Source organism: Medicago sativa, chromosome 7 (genome assembly GCF_051527215.1).
Source record: "Medicago sativa cultivar Bolivia chromosome 7, Bolivia_mono, whole genome shotgun sequence".
NCBI lineage: Eukaryota > Viridiplantae > Streptophyta > Magnoliopsida > Fabales > Fabaceae > Medicago > Medicago sativa.
Window position 1 is genome coordinate 90,308,131 of NC_140755.1, and position 27,904 is coordinate 90,336,034.

Genomic DNA, 27,904 nt, shown 5'->3' on the forward strand with positions numbered 1-27,904 from the left:
GAAACACGCAAAGAAAAAGAAAACGCATTATCACCTAAAGTGATAAGATTCTTATCTCTAAGTGGACCCCATCTGACTCAGATGATAGGGTTTCACTATTACATCATAATATCTACATGACGCGTGTCTAGACTTTTTCTTTTGCCTTATCTTTTGTTGCTGAAGTTGTCGGTATTTTGTCTTCTTCTGCCGACACTTTATCTTTTGCACACCATTTACAGATATGCCCTTTGTAGGTTGAGAAGTATTGGCAACACTCCTGTTGTACTTCATCTGGGATCCGGTGGAGACCATTTTCGAATCCTGAGAATAATTCTTCGAATTGAAGTGTTTGTTTGAGGTGCTCTGCAGAGACCTTTTTCTTTGAATCACAGACCATGAAACAATAATCTGAGACATATAAGACTTTATAATTGGTAATGGATGACCCATATTTGATTAGGTAATCATAAAAACGCTTCATTTGTTGGACAAATGAGATTAATGTCCATCCAACACTTGTTGCATTTGGTTCTAGATAGGTTTTATTTGAAATACCTATCTTTATAGCTGTTCTTGGTCTTACAGCCATCTGGTTATTTTCTTCTTCGAACCATGGATATGTTTGTTCGAATTGGAGAAATATTTCTCTTCCTTTGGCAAGGAAGTCATTAAATCTTTTTGATGTATCACCGATCTCTTTTGGAAGATCAGCTAATTCTTGAAATCTATAACCTTCTTTTTCCTCAAGATATACAGTCTTGAGCATTCCATAGTCATAGAATTCTTTAAGTAATTCCTTGGATATTCCTGGAACTGTATTAGCTTTTACCCCATATTTGGTATTAACTGGATAAAAACATTCAATTGCTAGTTCTTCCTTGAAGTTGGCTAGCCATCTCCACTTTCCCATGAAATCGTCAATGGTCTTTATCTTATTTTTTTCTTTTTGGAGGTTTATAATTGATCCTACTGAAACCTTCTTTTTAGATTCCATTTTTGATGGTTGGCCAATATCTTTTGTTAGGGCCATTTCCTTGTAGGAGGCCTTGTAAGCTTCTTTTGCTTCTTCCATTGTTGGATAAGCTTTGTGTCTGACATTTTTGCCATTAATGTGGAGGCTTGCAATTGCCCAGTTGTTGTAGATGCCTTTCATTGGACCATCAAAGATGACATACACCTTTTTTGCTGGTTGTGGATCGACAACGTCGCTTGGTTGGTCTGAACCATTTTTTGACCCTTCATCTTCTTGTTCGACTTTGTCAGCCCATGACTTTTTTGTATCTTCTTCTGGCATAGAGCCTGCTGAAGATGTTGATGAAAAACTTTGTTGTTCATTCAAAGTCTTTTTTGTTGGTTCTTCTGTTGTTGTTGGAGTTTCAACATTTATGATCTTGGTTAAACTTTCGATCATTTTAATCATCTCCCCCCTCTCTGAAGAGAGTTGTTTTAGCTTTTGGCTGTGAATTTCAATTTGTTCATCTTTTTGCTTCAGGCTATTATAGAGAACTTTTAGAGCTTGCTCCATTCTCTTGTCAGAGTATCTGCAAAACAATTGTTTTCTGATTTTATTAGTTGAATATAAGGATAGAATTGTTGGATGCGCATTTGCCATCTAACAAGTCTTCCTTGTTTATGATCAACTTTTAAATTGTAGCGCCAAAATCCGCTAGCATAAGTTGAATCAGTTCGTAATAAAAATCTTGATGGAATTAAATCCATTCTCCATTTTTCTAAAACATTTAAACAAGAAAGAGTTTCTTTCTCATTGATATGATATCTTGTTTCAGCATCTTTAAAGGAGCCTGAAACATACTTGCATAAAACAAGATCTTTATCCTTAATTCGGATGTTATTACTTGAATAATCAAGTTTTGAATCAGTTGATACTGATGTTTTATCTGATCGCCCATTAGGGATATCTGATTTTAACTGTGGGGTTGCGCCCACAATGGTATAGGATTGTTGTGGGGTTTCATCCTCAACATATCCATTGAGATTTAATCCCAATTTTTGTTTACCATTAGGTAGAGCTCTCATAACTCCAGCCCATGTAAACTGATTTGCATCAACATTTACAACCAAAAAATCTTTTTCTGTTGGGTTGTATAGTTGTGGTAAAACTTTTAATTTTTCTTTTAAAGATTTTACAGCCTCAGTATCTTTTTGTGTCCATGACCATGGCACTTTTTCAGATATCTTCTTCTGTAAAATTTTCCTATCATTTGCTAAATCCTGAAGGAATCCTTCATTAGCAATGTAGTTTAAGCATCCCAAAAATCTTTGGATTTGTTTTCTATCCGTTAATTGATCAGGAAAAAGTAAAAAAATTTCTTGAACATGCGGTGATAAATCGAGTTTTCCTCCTTCTCTTATAATAAGACCAAGGAATTCGATTTCTTGTTTCAAAAGTATTGACTTTTTTCTGGATAGAACAATTCCTCTATCTTTTATTCTGTTTAAAACAGTCATAACATCTTTAACATGTTGTTCTTTACTTCCTTTAGTAAAAATTAATATGTCATCGATATATACAAAACAAATATGATCAAGACCTTTAAGAGTATTGTCCATAAATCTTTGATATATTGATGGTGCTTGTTTTAAACCAAATGGTAAAACATTCCATTCAAAATTTCCTTCTGGACAACTAAAAGTTGTTAAAGGTTTTGTTTCTTCTGATAACCTTAACTGCCAGTATCCAGATTTTGCATCTAAAGATGAAAACCAATTACATCCTCTTATTTTTTCAAAAACGTAATCTTTCCTTGGTAACTTATATGAGTCACTTATAGTTGCCTCATTAAGTTTTTTATAATTGATCACCATTCGAGCTTTTCCTCTTTTTATCTCATTATGTTTTCTGACATAAAAAGCTGGCGCTGAATGTGGACTAATAGAAGGACTTATTAATCCTTTCTCTAATAGTTCTGCTATTTCTTTTTTAAATTCTTCCTTATCTTCTCCTGAGTAAGGGATCTTGTATAAGGCTTTGACTTCCTTCTTAGGATCTTTAAGTTTTACAACAATTAAATCTTGTATTTTGTTTACTATAGTATCCAATGGATTTTCAGAACAAACTTGATCTAGATGATGTTCTAGATTTTGTTCAGTTGTTAAGTAAAACTTTCTTTTATCCCACATACATCTAAGTATGTTAAGATTTTCTGAAATTGCCTTTAAAATTTCATTTTTTGTTATAATGTTTGTTGTAACAAATTCACTTTCTTTTGGATTATTGACATCAAACCAATTTAATGTTATAGTGTCAATTTTTTGAATAAAAGGGTTATATAACTTTAAAAAGTTGTTCCCTATTATCAAATCTATTCCAGAATCATGTTCATAGATTGATTTTACATAGAAGTACCTATGTTCAATTTTTATAAAAACATGTTTTAGAACAAACCATATTTGATGTTTTTTCTTATCAGCAAAGATAATTTCTTTTGGTTTTTGTAGTCTAATCCAACCTTCTTTTATTATGGATCTCCTACCAAAACATAAAGTAGCTCCAGTATCAATATAACCCATAATTTTCTTTTTATTCAATGTTATTTGAATAAATGTTGCATTAGGGTTTCCATTTTTTAAAATTTTTCTACTCATTCTTCAAATTCTTCTTCAGTAGTATATTCAAAAATACTACTTTCGTCAGAATCTATATCTGATTCTATTGGTTCGAAACCTACTTCCCAAATTAATTTCAAGGTTTCTTTTTTAGAATCTTTCTTTTTAGGACATTCATTTGCATAATGTCCTTCTTCATTACACAACCAACATGTGCATGTTTTCTTTCCTTTAGGACATGAATTCTTTTTAGGATATTTTTTATTCCTCCTAAAGTATTTTTGTTTATTAAATTTCTTAGGGAATTTTCTTTTCCTTTTATATTCAGAGCGGTCTATTTTCCTAAAAACTTTTTTCTTTTTCTTTCTTCTAGGTTTACTACAACCGTAGTTTCCTACTTTATTTTGGATTCTATCACAGCAAACATTTATTTTTGCCTCTCTTTTAGCAGTTTTTTCCATGCATTTTTCGGATATCCATTTCCTCAATGCAGTTATTCTTGTTCCTAGAGTATCGTCTAATCCTACGATCACTTCTAGATGTTCTTGGATTACTTTTTCCATTATTGTTCCTACAGATGATGGAAGTTTATTGTAGAATAATCCTAAAAGGTTATATTGTAATCTCTTTTGTGGAGATATTGCATAATAATATTTGCTAAACTCACATATAAATGGTTCAACATAACACATATCACATATTCTTAGATTAAAGATTCTATGAATGTTTGTATCCATTAGGTCTGCTTCTGCTTCTGGCGCATCAAATCCTACGAATTCTTTTTTCAAAATTGAATAAACATGATTTATAACTTCTTCGGTTGTTGATGGAAGTTCTGAGTCTGATTGTTCAGACATAAAACTCCAAGCATTTCCTATGGTTTTTGTTTTTAAATAATTGAAAATACTTTTTGAACTTAATTTTCCTAATGTAGGATCTAATTGGATTGTTACCATGTGATCATGATACCAACTTCTTAGTTCTTTTTTAGTATCTTCACTACAATCAATGTTTAAAACATTATCTTCTTTGTGACGATTTATTGTAGGTATATATTTAGATGGTATTTGTTTGAATTTTCTTTCATCCATTTTATTTTGAATGATTTGTTGGTCGATAAATTCTTCATCACCTTCTCGGCGTCCTCTTTTTCGACCTTGTTCTGATGATTCTGGTTTCTCATCAGTTTTTACAAGTCCTACTTGTGGTTCTTCTTCCATGCTAAAAGAACTCTCTGAACCAAGGTCGTAAACAAACTTGTTTTCGTCATCAGATTCTTCGGTTATTTGGTTTTTCCTATTAATGTCTAGGGAAGCCATTAATGTTTGTAATTCATTTAGCTGATTAGCTATTTCTTCTTCTGTTTCGTCCATTTTTAGGGTAATGGCGCGAAGAAGTTAATTTCTTTTTCTGATTTTTCAATTTTTTCTGAAATTTCTACCATATCTCCCCCTTCTTTTTTGACAAAAGTTTGTAATTCTTCTAGGGTTAGACATTTATCTCTTATAGGTAAGAGTTTTAATAGATCGATCAAATCATCTATTTTAACACAAAGTTTTTCATCTAACAATTTTTGGTTTTCTTCTAAGTTAGATAGTTTTTCATTGAGTTTTTCTTCAAACTCTTTTTCTAGTAGAACTTCTACTATTTTATCTAACTGTTTCTGAAGTACTGTTAGGTTTTCAAAAATATCTTGTATATTTTCACTTACACATTTACTAGCCATGTATAAACTTTTGTATTTTAAGGCTTAAAAGATTTGCAAAATTTTCATACTCCCAGTATGTAGTGTAATTATCTTCAAATATTAGAAACCAATATGCTGTTTCTCTTAACCAATTAATTTGGTTTCTTATTCTAATTATGTTATTATAATTGGGTTCTAATATAAATGGTTGGGGTATTACTTTCCCAAATGGGTTTATAAGACCTTCCATAAAATATTTAATTTTAGATATTATCCAAATTATTTTATTTTGTTTTAGACTTTTAAAGCCGGTTTTTATAAGAACTGGTTTTAAAAGATTTCTGACATGTGTCAAAATTTGACTGGCCAATGGTACAATGGTACCCAACTACTATGGTACGTAAGTATTTTCCAAGCTAGAAGGGGACCAACCTTTGTGTTCTGGTTCCCCAGTCCCCACAGGCCCACACTAAATAAACAATATTAAACATGTCATTTCATATTAATATGCTTGTTGAATTAATACAACTTGATTAACGTGAATTCTAAGAAGCAGCACATCAATGATTAACTAGTACTAATTAAAACACAATAATGCAACATCGATGATCATACGGAAAAAAAAAAAAATCTATTCTTAGTATTGTACAGTTTGTACTTGAATTTCTTCAAAATATAAATATGAGTGAGATACATAAGCATTTATCTATCAACATGTGTTTAATAAAAGACATTAATTTATAACTATAGTTAATAATTTAGTCACACTAATTATCTATCACGAACCTTACATATTTTTAAATTACACATGCACATGCACCTTCTCATTAACAACTACTATATCTAATTAATAAATACACTATCACGAAGAAGATGGTGAAGAAGAAGAAGAAGAAAATGACATGAGAGTAACAATAAGATCAGAAAAAGCATCGAGAATAAACTTGTGAGTGTTCTTGGGATTAATCGCGAGATAGCTAAGAAGAAGCTCGTGTAAGGTATCCCAGTTGGACTTCACGTCTTTCATCAACTCTGGTTGCGCTTCCACCATCTCTTGCATTGACTGCCGAAAATCCATGTAAGGGTCCGGTGAGTATGTTGGCACCGCCACACTTCCGTTCAAAACTGTCTTCTTTTTGTTAGAATCATTTGTCGGTGCTGGCACGGTGGAAACCAACGAGGAGGAAGAAGATGAGGAGGAGGAGGAGGAGGAGGATGAGGTGGATTCAACTATGGAGTTGGAACGCCCCGGAGAGGAGAAAAAGAAGCGGTTGGAGGCGATAGCGGTGGCAATGTCGGCGGGTTGAGGTTCGGGTTTGGAATCTGGTTCGATGGAGTGGTGGTGGTAGAGAGTGTTGAAGTTTTTGATCATGGTTGATGACTTGGAGAGTGATGGAGGATTGTGATCAATTTGGTGATGTTGGTGTTGAAGAGGAGGAGATTGAGGTTGTATGAAAGTTGAGAAACATAGGTAATTGAGGTGTTTGAGGTTGTTTCTTCTTCTTGTTCTAAGTGTAGTTGGCATGGTTTTAGAAAGTTTAGAGGGTGTGAAAGTGTAATAAGAGGGTGATGGATTGAAAAGAAGGGGAAGGAAGGTGTTTGGTTGATGGTTATATATAGTAGTTAGTTGTTGTTAATTGTGATTTGCCACTGGCTAACTGGGAACGTGGATTAGTATGTATCACAAACAAACAAAAAAGTTGTAGCACGGATAAGGACTTTTTTAATTGATAAATGAAATGAATACTAATAAATTGGAAATAAGAGAAAAATAAATGATTCGGTGACTTTTGGGTTAGTACGAAGGATCCATGTGTTTGGTTACTAGTGTTTAAGGTGACGTGTAAATGTGAGGACTTATAGTGTAGCAGCGGAGATGATGTTTAGTAGTGTGGTGTACATGCATGCTAACACTTGACACTTAAGTATGTGTATATGATTGAGATGAGTGAGAGATTTGGAATAAGACATACCATATGAAGCTAATAAAGTTTAAAGGAGTGACATTGAGCTTCTATTAAGTCAAAAATACGCTCCATAACATATATTAAAGAATTCTCTTTTCTTTTACAATTCAATCTACGTTTTTGTATCATAGTGAATATGTCATATACACAACTATGTGCCGTAATTTTTAAAAATTACACTTTATAGTTTCTGCAAAACCACAATGTGTTACCGTGGTTATGATATACTCACGATTATTATACCAAACATATACTAAATGTAATGACTAATTTGCTAGAGGGAGAAATATGTTAGTAATAACAGATATTAGTCCTCTACATAAAACTCTTGGTGTAACACTAATAACATATATTAGTCTTCCACAATGTGATATCATTTTTGTTATCATGTTAATTTCACCACTAGAGTTGCCCAACTAACAAGAATTCTTGATCAGCTTTGCTAAAAAAAGGCTAGTATAGTCAAACCGTTTTGGTTGTAAGAATATTTTATTTCAGATGAAAGCAAGGTGCACATGGGGATAAACAGTTACAAGAGGCATCAAACAAAGGAAAATCACAAACATTGCAATATCCACCCTTCAACTGTGCAATATATATATATATATATATGAATCTGAATATTTTTTTTTTTTGAGGGAAATATGAATCTGAATCATATAATATGTACAATAAAACTTGATAAAACAGGATTCCAAATAGTACTATATATGACAGTTTTTGGATGAACTGGCACGCTCATATAGTTGGTCCACTTCATTGAGAAATCATCGCACAAGAAAGTGATATATCATCTTATTATTTATGCAAGATATTACAATGAGGACATGTCCTAAATCAGGTCCCCTCCCTTCCAATACAATTTCCATTTTCCTGCATAGGCCAGAGAACTGAGAAGGGGTATATGACCTATATATGGATATAAATTTTATGAATAAAGATTGGTAGACACCCTTAATGTGTACACTCCTTTGTACCACTAAAATTTCAGTTAACCAAATTATATGGTTTGTGTGATCACATTTTTTCTGTTGCGTGACCATTATTTATAAGCTAAAAAACGTGGTCACGCAATAAAATGCGCGTGACCACTATTTTTCCACTTAGTTAACCAAATAAATTTTGAAAAACTAGTGGTCGCGCAACTTAAATACTGTGGTCACACATACCATATATTTGGTTAACTGGATTTTTTTAGAATGGTACAAAGGGGTGTACACATTAAAAGTGTCTACCTATCATTACTCAAATTTTATAGCACATTCTCATGTTATGTATAACATAACATAAAGATCTGATTCATCAATAATACTATTTAGGAGATGCTAAATCACATAAAGAGATCTTGTTACTGTTTTTGTTATAAAGTAGCATTAATGTCTTACATATCGAATGAAATAATGAGAAATAAAGTGTTTAAATGTGAGTTTTTATTAAGGGTCCCTTTATTTATGGTAGGTGGATTACAAATGCGTTATAATCTTGTGATTTTTTGTTTACAAGATAATCGATCTTGTCATTCTTGACCATGAAATTCATATGATTATCGTAGCATGGCTGGCTTGTCTTGGTCAGCTTTGTATTTTCATGCAATTTCCGCATAACACAACAAAGAATGACCCCTACTCTAATATTCCATTAATAATGTACCTATATATACTTATTTTTTGTTACACATATAATGTACCTATACTGTGCTGTGCTCGTTGAATTGTAAACAGTCATAATATCAAGCTATATGTAATTCATTTTCGAATTGGTCTTTTCCATATGCTTCCATATAAAATCACCATTTCAATAATTGTTTAGTCTTTTCAAATTTGTTTTGTAACTCTTGTTTGTAAAGCGATTGACGTAAGGGTTTTTTTTTTTTTTTTTGAGTAATGGGTTAGAGTTTTGTACTCCATATAATCAATCTATTTTGTTTATAAAAATAAAAAATAGTATGAAAGTTGTTGGACAATACAAAATTCGTTGAAACTAGCTAATTGTTGTAGTAATTGTTTTGTGATGCTAATGATGACCGCATCATTAAATTATATATGTTTTGTCTATATATTTTTTTTGTAACATCAAGAATTAATTAGAAGGGTGTAACTGTCACTAGAATACAAATTCTTGGAAACATCATAACCCACCGAAAGACACAATGCTTAATCAGATGGGAAGGAAAATGCCAAGAGTTAACTCTATTTTTGTTTGTTCTCTAAGAGGATATATGATTTTGTCCTCAATTGAAATTCCAATCTTCAAAAAAGATACAGTAGAGTACCGACATATATACAGCTCCTACCTTTTATACCCATAAATTGATCACTGTTGTGAATGGTATGTATATATATAATGCATATAATTTTTCCTTTTGACTAAAATTTTACCAAGAAAATCTCATTAAGGGCACATAATATTATATACTCAAGTTAATTAAAAAAAAATTAAGTATGCAGAAAAATTGAGTTGTATATTATTATTATTGTATGATAACACATTTTTTGTTGCATAACAATTTGAAGTTTGAACCCAAATAAAATTTATCTTACTCTGAGGCTTTTTTGCATCAGCAAGCACATGTTTGTGGACTGGTGGAGGTCTTTTGCATTGCATAGAGAGAGTTACAAGTATTATGGACGACATATTTTTTGCTTCGTTTTGCGTCCAAAGATCTAGTAATTCCTTTCATTCTGGTAACTATCAATTCACACACATATATACACACGTAGTGAAAAACAATTTATTTTTGGGGACTAATAATTAAGCACAGAGGAAACTCTAATTATATAATACAAGCTCAAAGTCATGAGTAGTTAGCATTCTTGACTTATAATCGTATCCAAGTCTTTTCGTGTAGACAACAAGTTCCATTTTTTTTCTTTCTCAAACTTATTTATATTTGTATACAATATTTGGCTGGCTGGTGGCATACCCGTTTTCAAGAAATTAAGAGCGGAGAAAGGACATGGTTTTTTCAAAGAATTTGGTAGAGAATAAAAGTTAAAATTTGTTGTATATTTGCAATTATTTCAAAAGTTATTATTATTATTTTTATAATTATTATTATTATTATGTTTAGCTATTAAAGAGAAGGAAAGAAACGTGATTGTATTATTGATTTTTTACTCCTTCTTTATCTCAAGGTAAGTTACCATGTTGACCACAATTTCACAAATTTAAATTAAATTTGTTTAACAGTCAAAATTATTTGTTACTTATTTACTTGCTACTAAGATATTACTAGATAATACTTGGGTGACATTGTGGTTGATGACATTGGTGACATTGACCAACCACAATGTCACACGTGTACAAAGAAACAAAAAAATATTATGAAAGAGAAAGAAGAAAGACACTTGTGACATTGTGGTTGGCCAATGTCACAATGTCACCAACCACAATGTCACCCAAGTGCTACCCGATATTACTAAGAGTCTTCCATTTTTTAGCAACTACTCAGTGGTCAATCTCCCTTACCTAATTAATAGCATCCACTTGCATCTAATCAAAGGGGAGTTGGTCACTTTAGTCCCTGAATAGGAAAGGAGTCGTCAATTTAGTCCCTGAATGCAGATAAATTGCAAAATAGTCCCTGAATGTAGACTCTTTTAGTCAATTTAGTCCCTGAATGCAGACTCTGTTAGTCAATTTAGTCCCTTAATGTAGACTCCGTTAGTCACTTTAGTCCCTGAAATTGACCAAAAAAGTCTACATTCAGGGACTGTTTTGCAATTTCTCTGCATTCAGGGACTAAAGTGACTACTCATTTCTTATTCATGGACTAAAGTGACTAATTCTCCAAAATAAAACGTGCTTAATATCTCTCCCAGTATAGTATTCTATAAGTACAAAATCTTCATTAGGTGAAAACATAGTTACAAACCATTTTCTTCAAAGCTACTAAAATATTTCTCCCAGTATAGTATAGTATTCTATAAGTACAAAATCTTCATTACGTGAAAACAGAGTTACAAACCATTTTCTTCAAAGCTACTAAAGTGTTACAAAAATACTAAGAGCCTGAGTCTGTGTATTTTCTCGTGTCTTGATAGCCTCGGTACGCTTACCGCCGAGAAGAACCTATTGTACTCTAGGGGAGTTGCGCAATTCTGCGGATAATTCCTTAGTTCAGTGACATAGTCACGCCTCAGATTTATTTCACGGTTTGTTATTTTACAGGTTAATCATTTTTCGGTCATCCGCTTCAACAAAATTAGTTTATAAATCATGTTGTGTGCTTTGTTTTACGGTAGGAAGAGTGAAAAGTGATTGTACACACATGAAATTGAAATTGGATGATATTAAATTAAATTGATTTTGTCTATATAATTGGTTCTAATTTAAAGTTAGATTTGTAGTTTTTACACTCAATATTTTTTTGTTCAACTCACTTTATGCGATTTTTTTTCGAAGGAGTCAAAGGCTTGAAAGAAACTAAAAACTAACAAGCTCTTATATCCAGAGTCTTCCAAAAGAGGAACATGATCTCTATTGATCATAAGAACGACATCCGACAAGCTTTTGTGATGTTAAATGCGAATTGGGCGCGCAATCACTACAATTCTCAAGTCAGTAATAAAACAATAGTGAAATGTTTTGGGTTAGAATGAATCCTATCTAATAGGACAACAAAGGGTCCCTTTTATCATGATCAAGGGAATGCAACTACTTTTATGTGTTCAAATATAAAATACTTTTTGATCAACTTACTTTTAACTAAAATTAATCATCCAAAATCAATGTTGCCACCACAAAACTAAACATTCACTTACACTTTTATTAAATGAACTCAATATTTAGCTCGAATTCCATTTATGAAAAAAGATCAACGAATTAGTTAGAATAAAGACTCAATTTAGACTATTGCAATCTTTTTTTGGACTCAATTTAATCTATGACAATAAAAATATACTCAAATTAATCTCTCAAATTTTCCTATGGGGCAAATTAGTTCTTTTGTTGTGTGATAAGGCAAAACTAATATAGAGAGATTAATTTGTCTCTCATATGAAAATGTCAGTTGCTATTTTAAGTTTATTTATTGCCTAAATTGTCTCATGAGAAAATTATAAGAGACCAAATTAGATCTATAGTAAATTAGTTATTGAATAGAGTTTCAAACTACATGGGAATGCAACTATATGATTATTTTTACATTTTATTATTCGTTTTATTCACAGTTTCTTTCTAATTGTCTAAAGAAAAAATACACTTATTTTACACTAATTTTCATAATTTTTAATCATATTTTCCGAACTTTTTTTTGTTGATAAAAACAAAACGATATTCATTCATTTAAATTGATAGACTACACATCATGTTCATTTGCATTTTAATTTGTATCTCGTATGAAAATATCATTGACTATTTTAAGTTTATTGTTTGACTGAATTGTCTCAGGAGAAAATTATAAGAGACCAAATTAAATCTATAGTCAATTAGTTATTGAATAGAGTTTCAAACGACATGCGAATGCAACTACATGATTATTTTACATTTTGTTATTCATTTTATTCAGGATTTCTTTCTAATTTGTTGTCTAGAGAAAAAGAACTAATTTTCATGATCTTTAATCAGGTTTTTCAAACATTTTTTTGGACAAAAACAAAACAATATCTGTTGATTTAAATTAATAGAGTGAGTACACATCAGTTTTAAACCACATGTTCATTTAAATTTTAATTTGTCTCTCATGAAAATGTCATTGACTATTTTAAGTTTATTTTTTGCCTGAATAGTCTCATGAGAAAATTATAAGAGACTTGACTAGGCCCTGTTTGGATTAGCTTATTTTAGAGTTTATGCAAAACAACTTATACAAATAAATATGTCTATATGTATTATTTTAAAGCTTGTTAATGTGGTTTATGAAAAAACAGTTTATGAAGGTATAATTTTTGTTTGTGAGAACTTTTGAATTAAGATAAATACTTATTTATTTACATAAGCTCTTTTTCATAAGCTCAAAATAAGCTCGATCCAAACGAGCTATAGTCAATTAGTTATTGAATAGAGTTTCAAATTACGTGGGAACGCAACTACATGATTATTTTAACATTTTATTCATGGTTTCTTTCTAATTTGTTGTCTAGAGAAAAATACACTTATTTTACACTAATTTTCATAATTTTTAATCAAGTTTTTCAAACTCTTTTGACAAAAACAAAATGATATTTATTCATTTAAATTGATATAGTACACATCAGATACAACCACATGTTCAACATCGTTAAGAATGTAAAGGGTGAATCTACAAACAAACTCACAACATCCAAATCAATAACATACAAGGGCAAAATGCCTACAAATAATATGATAAAATCTAAGTAACCAGAATACCTATGCTTCCGGATGTGCAATATTGACTCCTAAATCATTGATTGGATCTGTAATTGATTGAAGTCGATATTTCAATATGAACCAAATGACACTGTGACAAGACGAAAAATCAAACAACATCGTACAAGACGATGAATAACACAATTTCACACTCAAATGACGAAATCATGAAATAACACAAAAAAAAAACTTGATATATGTTGAAACCACTTATTTAGATTAAAAGAAAGTGGAAAAAGAGGACGATGAGTGATTCTAGGTTAAAATATGACCTAAAACCACCCCTCCTTAATGAGTGAAAGAGAAAGAGAACTTAGAGAGAAGATGGAGTCTCTTTCACTAAAAAAAAGTCTAGGGCTAACTTTTTATCATTAACTTTAGGTTTTTCAAACTTAAATATCAATATTGCCTATTAGATATGACACAAATCAACTTTTCTATTATCAACAGTAATATGAAGAAAAGGTTGAAGGTGAGAAAAACACACAATAATTGGGAGGTTGAATTGTGTACGCTTTTTCTGGCTTTCTTTTTCTTTGGTTGAAACAGTCTGATCAGAATATGAGATACACGGATTCTGATGCGGAGTCTGAGTGCAGCGGATAAGTACAAAACACAAAGATAAAGAGATAGAGATAGAGAAACCAATATAAACTTCACACACAACAATTTTATATTGGTTTCTCCTACAATCCAGGAGTAGTTCAGTCCCCTTGCACTTCCAAGGGATTTCACTATAATCGCAATTGATTACAAATTGCTCAAGGACACTTCCAAGAGACTTCTTTATGCTCAAACACAACTGCAAGAGACTTCTAATTGCTCAAGCACAACTGCAAGAGACTTCTATGCTCTATGACTCTCACCCTAAAGACTTCTGCTCTAGGACTCTACCTAAAGACTTCCCCTTGCTTAAGCACAACCGCTCAAGACTTTCCTTTGCTTAATCCCCGCTGGTTGAGACTCCTAAGTGCTCAAGGTTTCACCAAGAGACTTATATGCTTGAGCACACAGACGAGATACTTTCTAAAATATTTGCTCCAACGCAAACAAGTTAATTTGTTCTTACACTTTTTCTAACTAGTAAGTGTAAACTGAACAAATGAACAGACTCCCTAAGATTTATAAGATTTGACCTGAAATAAATCCTAAGTGTTTTTGCGCTATTAAATTTGACAGAGTAATGACACAGTTGAATGATAGAGTCTTGTTAGCTTCTTCTTCAGGTCTTCAGCTCATTTTATAAGCAGTGATTTGAGATACATTGGAGAAGAGTGTCAGCGCAAATAGAGTCGTTAAGAAGCTTTGATCACGAACGTTGGCCCTTTGCCTGATATGGATAATCCCGTTGGAAAGTACTTTGAATTTTCTTTGCTAAAAGGAAAATTATTTGTTGCTTTCCTCGTTCCTGATGTCCTTTGTCTGATTATACACATAGACGAAAGAAGACAAAATAGATGCTCTACCAGATGTTGTGATAGAGATAACTCACAAAATAAGACAAAAGCTTATGTGGATTATGGGTCCCTCAAATCCAAGTATCCTAGTCAGCTTCTGTGTCTGATGTCCTTCACAAAGTCTGTGGAGATCACTCCCCAGCTTCTATGATACTTCCTTCTACTAAGAACGTTGACTTCTAGTTGACCTTCCGGTAGATCTTCTACCATAGTCTTCCAAGCTTCTCAATCCCTTTTTGACGCTCATGATAAGAAGATCTTGCACACTTGAACATATGTTAATATACCAATTATTCTTCAATAATTTATTATCATCAAAACTCAAGAGAACTTGTATGAATCATTATTGTTCTAACAAAAGTATCCCACATCTTTAACTAGGTGAGCGACAATGCAAGAAAGGGGTACAAAAACCAGGAAGAATTGGGCTTCCTGATGGTTTATGTCGTTAGATTTTGATCATTTTAGTTCATAATGGGTTTGAAAGAATTGTACACAACATATCACATTTCGTACCCCTACAATTAGTATTTTACCCCCAACAAAACATAAAATATATCAATTTTACCCTTTTGGCTTCACCTCTACCAAACATTTTTGGTATATAATTTTTCTCCATAATTGAGCAAATTTTCGAAAACTTCAACTAAGTTTTCGGTAATCAAATCATGTTTTTTCTTTGTGTCCATTGCTTTGTCTATTATGAACTTCTTGTCTCTAAATAAACCACATATACTTCACATTCGATCCACTACTTTGTACATTAAATCGTGAAACTCATTCTAACTTTTTTATTTGTAGAATTGAATTATCATTGAATATAACTAAACCGACGAAAATTAAGAACACAAGCTTTTTTGTTATGGCATGTTCTCAATGCTCTAACGCCCACACCGGATAGTAATCATAGTACCAGTCTCTCTAATTTGATGAAGAAATCATGTTTATTTATGTAATATTATTTTTTTTCTTAAGTTTATTTTTGTCATCAGTTAGAAGAGAAAAAAAAATTAGAAACCACTTCGAGTGGTTTGATGAAGAAATGAATACCAGTGGAAATGAAGTTATATTATCTTTACTTAAACAAATTTAAGATTTCAAGAATATGACATATTTTTCTAACAAAAACTAGGATGAACAATTTACATATTTTTTTGTTTGTTGAAAGATCTAATTCATCTTATAAACTTCACCATTTACATACTAGTTCATAGAGGAAATTCACAAGTTTACTACTACGATGAATTATTACCTAATTTTTTGAGTCTCTAATGATTTGTACCGTACAGACCAACATCAAAATAATTGAATCAAACTCTAAAAATGTTAAAAGGTATCAGACAAAGTTATAACTCATTCAAACCAACCATTAAATTAAATTAATACTCCCTCCGGTCCTATTTATAAGAGAAATTTGGGTCAACAAAAGTTGATGTATCTAGTCCAATTTTTTAACTAGATACATTAACTTTTGTTGACCCAAATTTCTCTTATAAATAGGACCGGAGGGAGTAGTAACAAAGAAATCATGGGAGACCATTACAACTATTAAAATAAGGAAAATGCTATTTTGTACGGATGTATTGGGCAAGAATTTTCACGGACGCGTGAAATCATCATATTTGCACATGCTGCAGTTCTGTCAAAAAAAAAAAAACTAATGCTACGGACAACTTGTGTTGTTTTGTGTGTGAACCTGTTTATTATTTATTTTCTTCTACATCTTTATTCTGATTATTCAACAACAGAATTACACAACCCATCCAACAACTCCATCAATCTCACTCAAGATTTATTTTTATTTTCTCAAAGTGGCATTTTTGTTCTGTTACTTACATAACCATGGTTGGACTTGGTGAGAATCACCTTTTTCTCACTAGAAATTGTCACTTCTCTCTAACTTCCCGACCGCCGGAAGCACCGATTATGCGATCAATTTGGGTTTCAATAAATTTTCTCAGTTTTGCAACAAATATAGATAGCAGAGACATGAGTTTGGTTTCTGGGTTTGTGTTTTCTTCTCTAATAAAGCTGTCATGGTTGGACTTGGTGAGATCAACCATGTGTTTCTTGTTGGTGTTGCCGTGTTGGTGATCTGGTCAAGAAGGAGAAGAATGACCTCATTTGTAGTGTTTCTTGGCTTCATGGTATAACAATATTAGGTGGAAAGAATCCCACACATAAAAAGAAGGACAAAAGGGGTTTTAATATGGAGGGGAAGAAGAAAAAGGGGTTTGAAGTAGTCTCGTTTTATTTTATTTTAAAGATTGTAATTTAGCGCGTGGATAATAACCTTTGACACGCGTCTGTGAAATTTCGCACGTTAATATCCGTACTGAATAGCAGTTCTCTTAAAATAATGGCAAAAACTAACCATCCGAGAACACTTAAACCATTAAAACAACCTTACAAATGAAGTTTTAAAAGGGTTGAATGAAATTTCACGGGGTGCAAATATGAAGACGAGAACCGCGAATTAGGAAAACGAATGAGAACTGCAAACTAAGAAAACCAAGGAGAATTGCGAAGAGAACTACAAATATGAAGATGAAATGAATCGAAGACGAACTCAAAACGATTGAATACGGAGAAGGAAGGAAAAACATAACGATTAATATCAATGTCCTTTTTTAAATTGGGGAAGTAACATGAATTATGGTATAATTCAAAAAAAAATGAATTATGGTATAATTTATTTAATTGTTAAATATCATTTTATAAGTGTTATTTTATTTTAATTATTAAAATATTATGAAAATAACAATCAATGACCAAATAATATCTAAAAAACAATCAATAACCAAATAAAATTACCAACAAAATATTTTTGAAGGAAAATTACCAATGATAGAGTATTCAATGTGATCATATAAACGATCCAATATCATTAATGAACATATCACATCAGTAAAAAGATGCATAACCCAAACTTTATATATTTTAAATAAAAGATGACCGAACTTGTATTTATGTCTTTACTTTCATGTTTACAAAAATTTTATGAGTTAAATTCCGGAGACCCGTTGAGTAGACAATCATCAATAGTTCAAAGAAGGTTTATAGAATATATATTGGATCTCTTCCATTAAGACGTTCTCACACAAGTCCAACCCATAATTTATTTATTTTCCCGGTGCAAACAATGTCAGATCTCTAGTCAATAATTCAACAAAAAAAAAATCTCTAGTCAATAAATCATCAATAAATAAATAAAAGAAAAACAAAGGTATTAGATATTTTACGCCTGTGTGTGAGTAAGGACAAAATGGTGATAGTACCATAGAGTCGTCATGAACAACTCACGATGCGCCCGTTACTCGGTCACGTTCGTAAATATCCTAAAAACAAGACCTATTTTCGTAAACATCTTTGCAATATATTTCACTCACACACTCTCTTATCTCAGATCCCTTCCCTTCTTCCAACCCTCACCTTCTTTTCTTCCTCTTTTTCATTTTCTATAACATAGCAGTTAGTTAACACACAAACAATAACCACCTCTGTCACATCTCAAACGTTGTCTGTCCTCTTCACGCATCGGTAATTTTCCACTCTTTACTTTTTCACAAAAAAAATATGACCAAACCCACTACTTCGATTTCTTATTTTTCATTTTCAAATGTTTATTTCTCTGTTTCATACTTTAATTATTTATGTTTTGTTCTATTTATCAAGTGTCGGAGATTTTGTATTTCTCGCAGGTTTCGATTTATTTATTTCAGACTAGATCTGGTTGATCCAATCTAATCAACGACTTTCTAGAAGCTACGTGTTAACTGTTTAATTTGACAAGGAAATTTGGGTTAGTAACACTGTAACAACATCCTTTTAAGGTTATTGTTTTGTCACTAAATTCTGCTTTCTGAAACCTTAAACTTGGTTATTTGTACTTTTGAGTTGTGTTTGTCACTTTGTTGGTATTGAAAATGGTAACACTGGTTGTAGCACAGCATAGGAACCAATCACAAGAACATGCTAGATCATCGAAACAATTTAGGGGAATCAATTGTAGAACTTTCCAAACTGGATATGGTATTTTACCAACACCTTTCAAATCGACCACCTCACCTTCACCTGATACCAAATCAAAAACACCGTTAACAACTCCGGTATCAAAACATGATAACAAAAGACAAAGCAAAGTTGAACCTAACAGTGCCCCAGTTGCAATCAAAGACAAGGGTTATAGAAAGGAGAGAACTTTTGTTGACCCTAATGGTAGTTTTTCGCTTTCTGAACTTTGGGCTGGACCAACTTATTCAAATTCACCTCCTCCGAGTTCTTTGCCTATTCCGAAATTTTCTGTTAGACCTAAGAGGACTGTGTCACTTGAGCTTCCTGTTTCTGATTTGCCTGAGATTGAAATGCGCAAAATTGCTAACTCTGCGCCATGTTCCCCTCGTGGGGAGGATTCCCCTTTTGCTAGAGATTTCCTTGTTAAGGATGATTCTGCGACTAAGACTTTGTGTCGCATTCTCAATCTTAACTTGGATTATGAATGAATGAATGAATGAGGCTCGAATGAGCTAATGGTTACTGTAAATAAGTCTTTTTTTTATTTAATGAAGTTGGGTTGATGCTAGTTTTGCCCGTGTATATAGAGTGGTCAAATAAAATTGATGGTATGAGTCTGGTTGGTACAGTTTGTGTAGCTTTCAGTAGTGGTGTGGTGCCCTTGGTAATGATGATTAGTGGCTGTGGTTGGTTGACATTCTCCAGATTTTGGAAATTCGATCAGGGTTGAATGTAGAAAAAGGGTAAATGGGTGTATATGTAAAGGCTCTTTTGGTAGATGGTTTTGGTTTGTGACTTAGTTGACATGGATGGAAGCTGCAGGGAACATGGTATTGAGGCAGCAGAGATGATGGTAATAGGTGGGAGTGGTTTGGTGATGGAATAGACATGGTTGACTATACTTTATTACATTTGGCCTGAAGAAAGTTACTGGTTTATAATCAAGCTGAGTCCTGAATTCATGATATATATTGTTCACAGCATCATTTCTTTCACAGAATGGTTAACTTAATTTAATCTGATTAAGGATTTAGGCCTCTTGCTTTAGTACATACTTTAGGTTGTATCTAATCTTGATCTTACAAATACACTTTAGAGATCAATCATTTGGTCCTTTATCCCCCCTCAAATTTTCTTTTCTTATAATCTTCTTTTATCTTATATACTCTTCTAGTCTTGTAGATGACCACTGTTTACAAGTTACTACCTTTGTTTCTACCTCTTAAGTTCTCATTTCTTAGGTGCCCTTTGTGAGGGCGAAGTCCCTTACCATCTTTTCTGTTTTTTACAAAGAAAAGATGGAAGGGTTTTGGTTCTTTAATCTTTTGTAGCTGAATGCCTTAGTTCTGTAGGTTAAATCCTTGTCACACCATATGTTACTCTTACTATACCCTAAATCCCGTATATTTCCCATTTCCGCCTATTGGTTAGAGCTTCTTTATGTTGTTGTCTTCACCTGACTTATCCTCCATGGAGAGTGTTGACTATTCTACGCCTAAACAACGGTAAGATCTTATTTTTTAATAATCCTTTTGTATTATTTTCATGCATCAACTGCTGTTACTGATAACTTTTTTGCTGTGAATCAGGGAGGTGTTACTGCACTGATGCTGTCATCTTCTACATAGCTGGTTCAACTAAAAGTTTATCTTTGTTCGTGTAGTCCCTCGCATTTCGAGAACTTTTCTGTGTTTCTTTCTTTGTGTTGTCGTGACTAGTGGAACTTGCTTGATCTGCCGAGATAATAGCTTAACGACTATGATCTAGATTTCATGTTTTATGTCTGGTTTAAGAACCAAGTACTTGTTTCTCTTTTCTAATATAGGATTGCTGTGTAAGCTATGATACTATTTTATGTTTTTAATCTCATGTGAACTCATGGTTTGTTCTTGAACTGAAATATGATTGTCTCAGTATTTCGTTGAAACTTGGTCAATGAAATGTTTTCAGTAATGTTGCTCCAATTTGAAGTCTTGGGTAAGTATTGGTGTATCTTTGATAGCAAAAGCCCAAGCAAACCTGAATTCAAGTAATACTGTGTTCTACAGGTACACAACAACAATCTTTGTGATTGTTAATTGGTTTCTCAACCTACTGAGACACAACAGTCTTTGTGATTGTTAATTGGTTTCTCAACCTACTGGGAGTGATTAACATTTGGATTTTCAACAAATGTTTCTCTGATTTTTAGCTTGTGCTAAGTAAGTTAACGTTTTTCAATTCAAAATATTCTAATAATAATAGTATTTTGGTCCTGGAAGAGATTTTTGCATCGTTTCAGAATGAAAGATCTTACCTCCACCTTAAAACAATATTATAGATAGACAATATATTTGAATGCTTCCTATCATTTCTAGTTCTCGATGATCGATTGTTTTATTCCTTTGTGAGCTTTTTAAAGTTTTGCGACTCATCTTTTACTTTTGTATACTTTTTTATTCCCATGTGCCATCTTAAAGGTCAAATGATTGCATATTTTACTTCACGATCATAATCATTTGTGTGCACAATTGTAACATTCATAATGTTACTTTTTTCAGTGTCATGAATTAGCTAAGGAAGATGTACATGGACTCTTTGTTTTTACAGACCTTCCAATATGCAATTGTTGACTTTGTTCAAACGCATAACCCAATATTTTTTTGCATAAAAAAAAAACCCAATAATTTTCTTATGCAAGAACATAAGAGCACAGAAAAGTAAATGATTTTACAGGATTCCCTACTATATTTCACATTTACACTATGTTATCGGTTTGAGGGGGATGAATCTTCTCGCAGTAATTTACGCATTAGTAAAGTGTGATCTTTCACCATTGAAACTAATTTCCTCTAAAGTCCTCATGAGTAAATTACATGTTGAGAAGATCTATTCCTGTTGTATATTATCTGAACATATAATTTTTTGTTCGGCAATATGAATAGATGATTATGTAAAATATTTGTATTCTTTTAATCTATATTCTTTAAACTCTTACAAATCCAGTTGATGAAATATATTCAATCTTCAGTACTGTTTTTTACGGGATTAAATTTTCAATACTGTTTAGTAATACATCATTTGTTACCATCACTTGCCATAAAACTTGGAAGGTTTGTGCTGTATAACTGTGTTTAACATGTGTTGTCGTCCATATCAAATGCACCCATAGGCTTTTTTTTTTAAGAGTTAAGAGGGAAAGAAAATGAAAGGTTTTCGAGGGAAGAGAGGGAAATAGAAAGGAGATAAATTTGTCACCTTGATTGGGAGAGTTTTTCCAATACCCTCCAAAACTAGGAAGGTTTTTGCCAATACATTTTTTGAATTTTTCATATAAGATAAGATGATTTATTTTTGTTTTATAAACAAAAATTAAGACCTCATGCAAGATGGAGGACTATCATACCTTCCATTTTCCTTTTGTCCAAGACCCTTCTTTCTATATTCCTTTTTAAAAAAATTAGAGTACTGTACTCAATATTAAGATATCCCACTGAACAAGTGCATTACACTCCATCTAAACGCTGCACCCAAAGTTGAAACATCATCATCATCATCATCATCATCATCATCATTGTGCTAACTTATTGTTTAATCATTATATCCATCCTTTTAACTTTTTTTACTAGTATAAAATCATTAAATGATTTGGAAAAACTATATTATATAGCTATATTTAAAATAAAAATTATAATTATTAAAATTTTACAGACGAATTGTAGTGGTTTGTGTTAAATGGACATGAATCTTACTCGTAAAAGTTAACTTAAAGGACGAAGATACAATCAAAGTCCGTTTATCATGGTATCAAGGTTAGGTTAAAGATGGGCAATGCAAGAATCGGAACGAAGACCCACACTAGACATGAGGGTGTGTATTCAAATTGTATTGAGTCCCATTATATATGTATGTTTTTTTGTTCACTCATCATATCATAGCTAACTTTGGGAATGATATTCAAATCCATTTACAGGTTGTACATTGCAAATTTGTAACAAAGAAAGACCAACAAAAATTTCAACCAACAGAATACAAAACCACCCCAAACATGCATTCAAGGTTCACCTTTCATTCACATCAATCACAAATCTACTTAACTCCCAGAAAATATTCACTTAGACCCTTTCTCACGTTAACCTTTTCCAATCCAATGGGTTATTTTTTTTAAAAAATGATAATCGAACATAGTATGAAAAGTTTTGTATTATTTCCTTTTCTTGTTGTGTCTGTAACGTCACGTTACACATAGAATTCCTACAATGGTGATGAGTTGCTTATTCAAGATAAGAAATCAAACAAAAAGAAAAAGAGTACAAATTTGTACAGGCTTATTCAAGGAGATAGAGAGAACTGACAAGGTGGAATTGAGGAAATCAGTGAGGGTGTCCCCAAAGGAAAGCATTTCATTAAAACTTTGATCCAGTGGGAGATAAGATTGTTGTAGAAATGACGACTTTAATTAGAGGTATGTTTGGTTCAATAGAACAGATAGGGTGACATTAATTTTAACAAAGGTGAGGGGAGGGAAGATGAGAGATTTTAATTACATGTATCTTTGATTCAAAAAAGGAGTAAATGTTATAGATTTTAACTCCAATGAATTAGTGTAGTAGTAAAAAGACATGTCTTGAGTCTTGAGGTTTAGAGTCCGGGTAATGATCTTAGAAGAAGATAAATGTGAATTTCTTTGTCATTATTGTTTGAGCCGTGAGGTCTTCCTTATCTTCGATTAGGATACGATCTCTTCACCCTAATTTTAATTTATTAAAAAAAGATATAAGATGTTTTAATTAGATATATGTTTGTCATTTATATATAATATGTATCTTATCTTTATTTAGATTACTTAGCATATATAATTTTTTTTTTCTTCAGGTAAGATATAAGAAATTTTAACTAGATATATGTTTGTCATTTATGTATAATATATTTATTTAGCTTATCTAGCATATATAATATTTTTTTTTTCTTCAGGTAAGTTACTACGAAATCTAGTATATTTTTTTTGGTGGTTGCTGGAGTTAGAACCTTGGACCTTGCATATTTTATGTATTGTCCATACCAACTGAGCTAAGCTCACGAGGACGAAATCTAGTCTTATTTATAAAAGGTCTTAAGTCTCTTAGACAACTTTATGGAGCCGAAAAAGTTGATCTGCATTTCTTTTCTAATTTTTTGCTCTTTCTTTATAATTCACATATCTTATCTTATTTATAAAAGTTCTGAAGTCTTTTAGACATCTTTTTGGACCCAAAAATGTTCTTGAAGTCTAAATTACTTTGGGGGTTTTAGAATTTGTCTATTGGAACTATTATCAGTGATTTTTTTTTTTTTTTCATAACAAGGATTGGACATAGGGTCGCCCCTAATCCCTATCAATGTATTTTTCATTACAAGGATTGGACCAAGGGTCAACCTTAATCCCTTATCTTTTTACATTAGTTTTGGATGTACTTATAAAACACATCCAATAGCTAGCACTAAGATGTATGGGTTTTGTATATGATGTAGTCTAAATTGGAGAGTCGAGGCAGGAATTGAATGAGATGTAGGAAACCTGGAGTCAAGTCTTAGAAGCGTAAGACTTTTGTTTGAGTAGAAGCAAAACATGGTATATGTAATGTAACTTCAACAAAAGACGAAGTAGTTCAAACTTAGAGGTGAAATTTGGAGATCATATCGTAGAAGTTACACAGTTTAGATATCTTGGGTTCATTCTTTCAACAAAAAAAATCTTGGGTTCATAGTACAAAATAATGGAGAAATAAAATCAGATGTAATTCATTGTATTCAAGTTGGATGGTTGAAATGTAGAAGAGCCTCATGTGTTTTTTTGTTATACAAACGTTCCATTTAAGTTGAAATGAAAAAAATACCAGACAGTTGTCAGAACAAAGATGTTTTATGGAACAAAATATTGGCGGTTAAGAACCAACACGAGAATAAAGTAAGTGTGTGGAGATGGGGATGTTGCGTTGGATGTGTGGTGATATTAGATGAGATAAGATTAGAAATGGCAACATTGTAAGGATAGTTGGGGTATCACCTATAGTATAAATATTGTGGAAAATAGGTTTAGATGGTTTGGACATGTATAGAGAAAACCTGTAGATTCTATAGTAAGAAAAGTAGATCAAATAGAGGATAGTCATATTACAAGAGGTATAGGAATACCTAGAAGAACTATAAGAGAAACTATAAGGAAAGATTTATAGATTAAGGAGTTGAATTTAAATATGGTTTATGATAGAACAATACGACTTACTTCAATTCGTGTAGTCAAGTCCACTTAATGGGATAATGTTTGGTTGTTGTTGTTGTCATCATCTTTTCGAACATATTAACTCATGCTCAACAACAACTATTATCCATTTCGTGATCAACTACCACATTTATTTGTCAATGAGATAATCAACTTCCCGTGCATCGCACGGGTCCAAAATCTAGTATATATAATAGGATTATTTTCTCATGATTTAAAAAAAAAATGAAATTGCTTATTTAGTAATGTCTGTAAATTGAAAAAAAAACATTATATACAATTATTTAATTACTAAGTTAATTTTTTTTAGTCTTTTTTGTTATTTATAAAATTTAAAAACCTTTAACTTAATTTGAAAATATGTACACACATAATTGTTTTACAAGGGTATTCTTGTTATTTAAATATGATATATATTATGTCATATTTAAAAACAAAAGTATTTTGTTTTTTAAGGAAAAAAATAGTTACATATAAACTTAAAAAAATAGTGAATAGTTTTATCATATTTCTTAGGCACCAAGCACAAGTTATAATAAATGTTCATTATTCCACTATCATATCTATTCTTATCATAAATGAAACGGTTAGCGGCGTTTGTTTCAAGTTTATAAAATATAATCCTGGGAATAATTTTCATGAGAATATAAAGATGGGAATTTTATTCCCGATTTACTACAAAAATGTGTTTAGTTATTATTTAATTTGGGTGTGTTTGTTTCAAGTTATATTTGTTGATTCGTGGGAATAAAACGATAGAAAGAAGGTGAGGCCTCCGTTACCCTCTCTTGTTTAAGGGGTAATTACCCTCTCATGATATCAACTAATCAAAATGTAATATATATAGACAACATTATATGTCAAATAAATGAGCCAATTTTTTTTAAAAATAAAATAGTTAATCTTAATCATAAGGTAACTTTTAATACTTTTAATTTTTATTTAATTATATTAAGGTGTTCAATCTTAATTAATTTACATAACAAGACTTATAAGAAATAAAATGTTACATCAAATTTCTTTCATCTGGATGTCCTTAAATTCAACACTTACATTCATAAAATTTCTTCCATTCTAGAACCCCGAACGTGAGAACAAAAACATCTCCTTCATTCAAATTTCTTCTTCTTTATTTTTCCTTATTGATCAATTCTTGTTTCTTTTTCATTCTTCTTCCCATTTTGATTGTTCAATTTTATCGTTCCAAACTACCGCAGTTTCCAATTATAGTGAGAATTGTTGTTGTTTCTAGAACCGTGTCAGGTATCGTGACTTTATTTTTTTTATTTAAGCAGCCAACCTAATAAAATCTGCTAACACGCATAGACCTGCCTGCCAAAATTTTTAAGTACAAACAAAAGAACAAAAGCCTCATGACATAACCATTTCAGCAGAAACCGAGAAAAATGCTAGCAAACTCCCACAACATCACAACGGCAACACCTGCTAGCAGTCCTCAAAGTACAACGGGTGACTTACTCAATTGTTATAATTAACTACCTCACAACCAAGAAAAATCAAATCAAAAAGAAAAATCAAGTCACCATACCTGACGTGGTTTTGGAAACAAAGGCAATTCTCACGATATTTGGAATCAAACGAACGACGACGATTCTCACGAAAATTGAAAACTACGGCAGTTTGGAACGACAAAATTGAACAATCAAAATGGGAAGAAGCAATTTGTTGAATGTAACTAATAAATTTAAGGACATTCAGATGAAAGAATTTGATGTGAAATTTTAATTGTTCTAAGCCAGTCATGTAGTGTAATTTAATTAAGATTGAACACCTAAATATAATTAACGCAAGATTATATTAGGGGTCCTTTATCTTATTTATTTGTAACACTTTGGTCTTTTATCTTTATTTTTTCCCCGTTTGGGTCCTTTATCTCTCTTAAAAGCGCATATATATAAATATATATATATATATATATATATATATATATATATATATATCTTTTTTCTCATTTTTTTATTAAAAAATACATAATTTTATTTTTAAAAATATATTTTTATTAAAAATGAAAAAAATCCAGAAATATGATAAATATGTTCATCATCTTCATCTTCTTCCTTTGAATCTTCATCATCTTCTTTAAATCAACAAAAATTCTACTAAAATATATCTCCAAACATCTTGAATTAATGTTATATTCACCTCAAATCTTCTTTTAAACACAAAAATCAAAACCTTAATTTCACAAATGTTTTAAGGCGGATGGTGGAGGCTTAGTCACTGGCGGAAGAGTTAGGATTTACGAAATTTAAGATTGTTCTGGAAACAACAAAATTGATGTGTAAAGCTGCTCTCAATTTTGGGGTTATTTTTATGCCGGGTTTGAATATTGAGTTAGAAAATAATAATAATAATAATAATAATAATAATAATAATAATAATAATAATAATAATAATAATAATAATAATAATAATAATAATAATAATAATATACGGTGTGAAAATTTATATAACTAAATCTTTTTTTTTTGTGATGAAACTAAATCTCTTTCTCTGTAAGGTTTTGACATTATGATTGAAATTGATTTTTTTTGAGATAAAACGATATTTATGGATAGTAGTTAATGATTTTATTTTCGCATTGATGAAAACTTTTTTCCTCCCAATTTCCTTATGAAGAAAACAACATTTCCAAGAA

General features: G+C 31.6%; 2 protein-coding genes across 2 annotated transcripts; one reads left to right on the forward strand and one right to left on the reverse strand.

Annotated features, from left to right (window-relative positions):
- Window positions 1–5,955: 5,955 nt before the first annotated feature.
- LOC146910081 (transcription repressor OFP16-like) lies at window positions 5,956–6,846 on the reverse strand. Its single transcript, XM_085727625.1, has one exon. It carries the CDS (start codon window positions 6,759–6,761, stop codon window positions 6,099–6,101), a length of 663 nt encoding a protein of 220 aa, XP_085583751.1. The 5' UTR covers window positions 6,762–6,846; the 3' UTR covers window positions 5,956–6,098.
- An 11,548-nt stretch (window positions 6,847–18,394) lies between these two features.
- LOC146910082 (flocculation FLO11-like protein) lies at window positions 18,395–20,931 on the forward strand. The gene is made up of 3 exons (XM_085726123.1): window positions 18,395–18,530; window positions 18,692–20,509; window positions 20,594–20,931. Exon 2 carries the CDS (start codon window positions 18,917–18,919, stop codon window positions 19,490–19,492), a length of 576 nt encoding a protein of 191 aa, XP_085582249.1. The 5' UTR covers window positions 18,395–18,530; window positions 18,692–18,916; the 3' UTR covers window positions 19,493–20,509; window positions 20,594–20,931.
- Window positions 20,932–27,904: the final 6,973 nt, after the last annotated feature.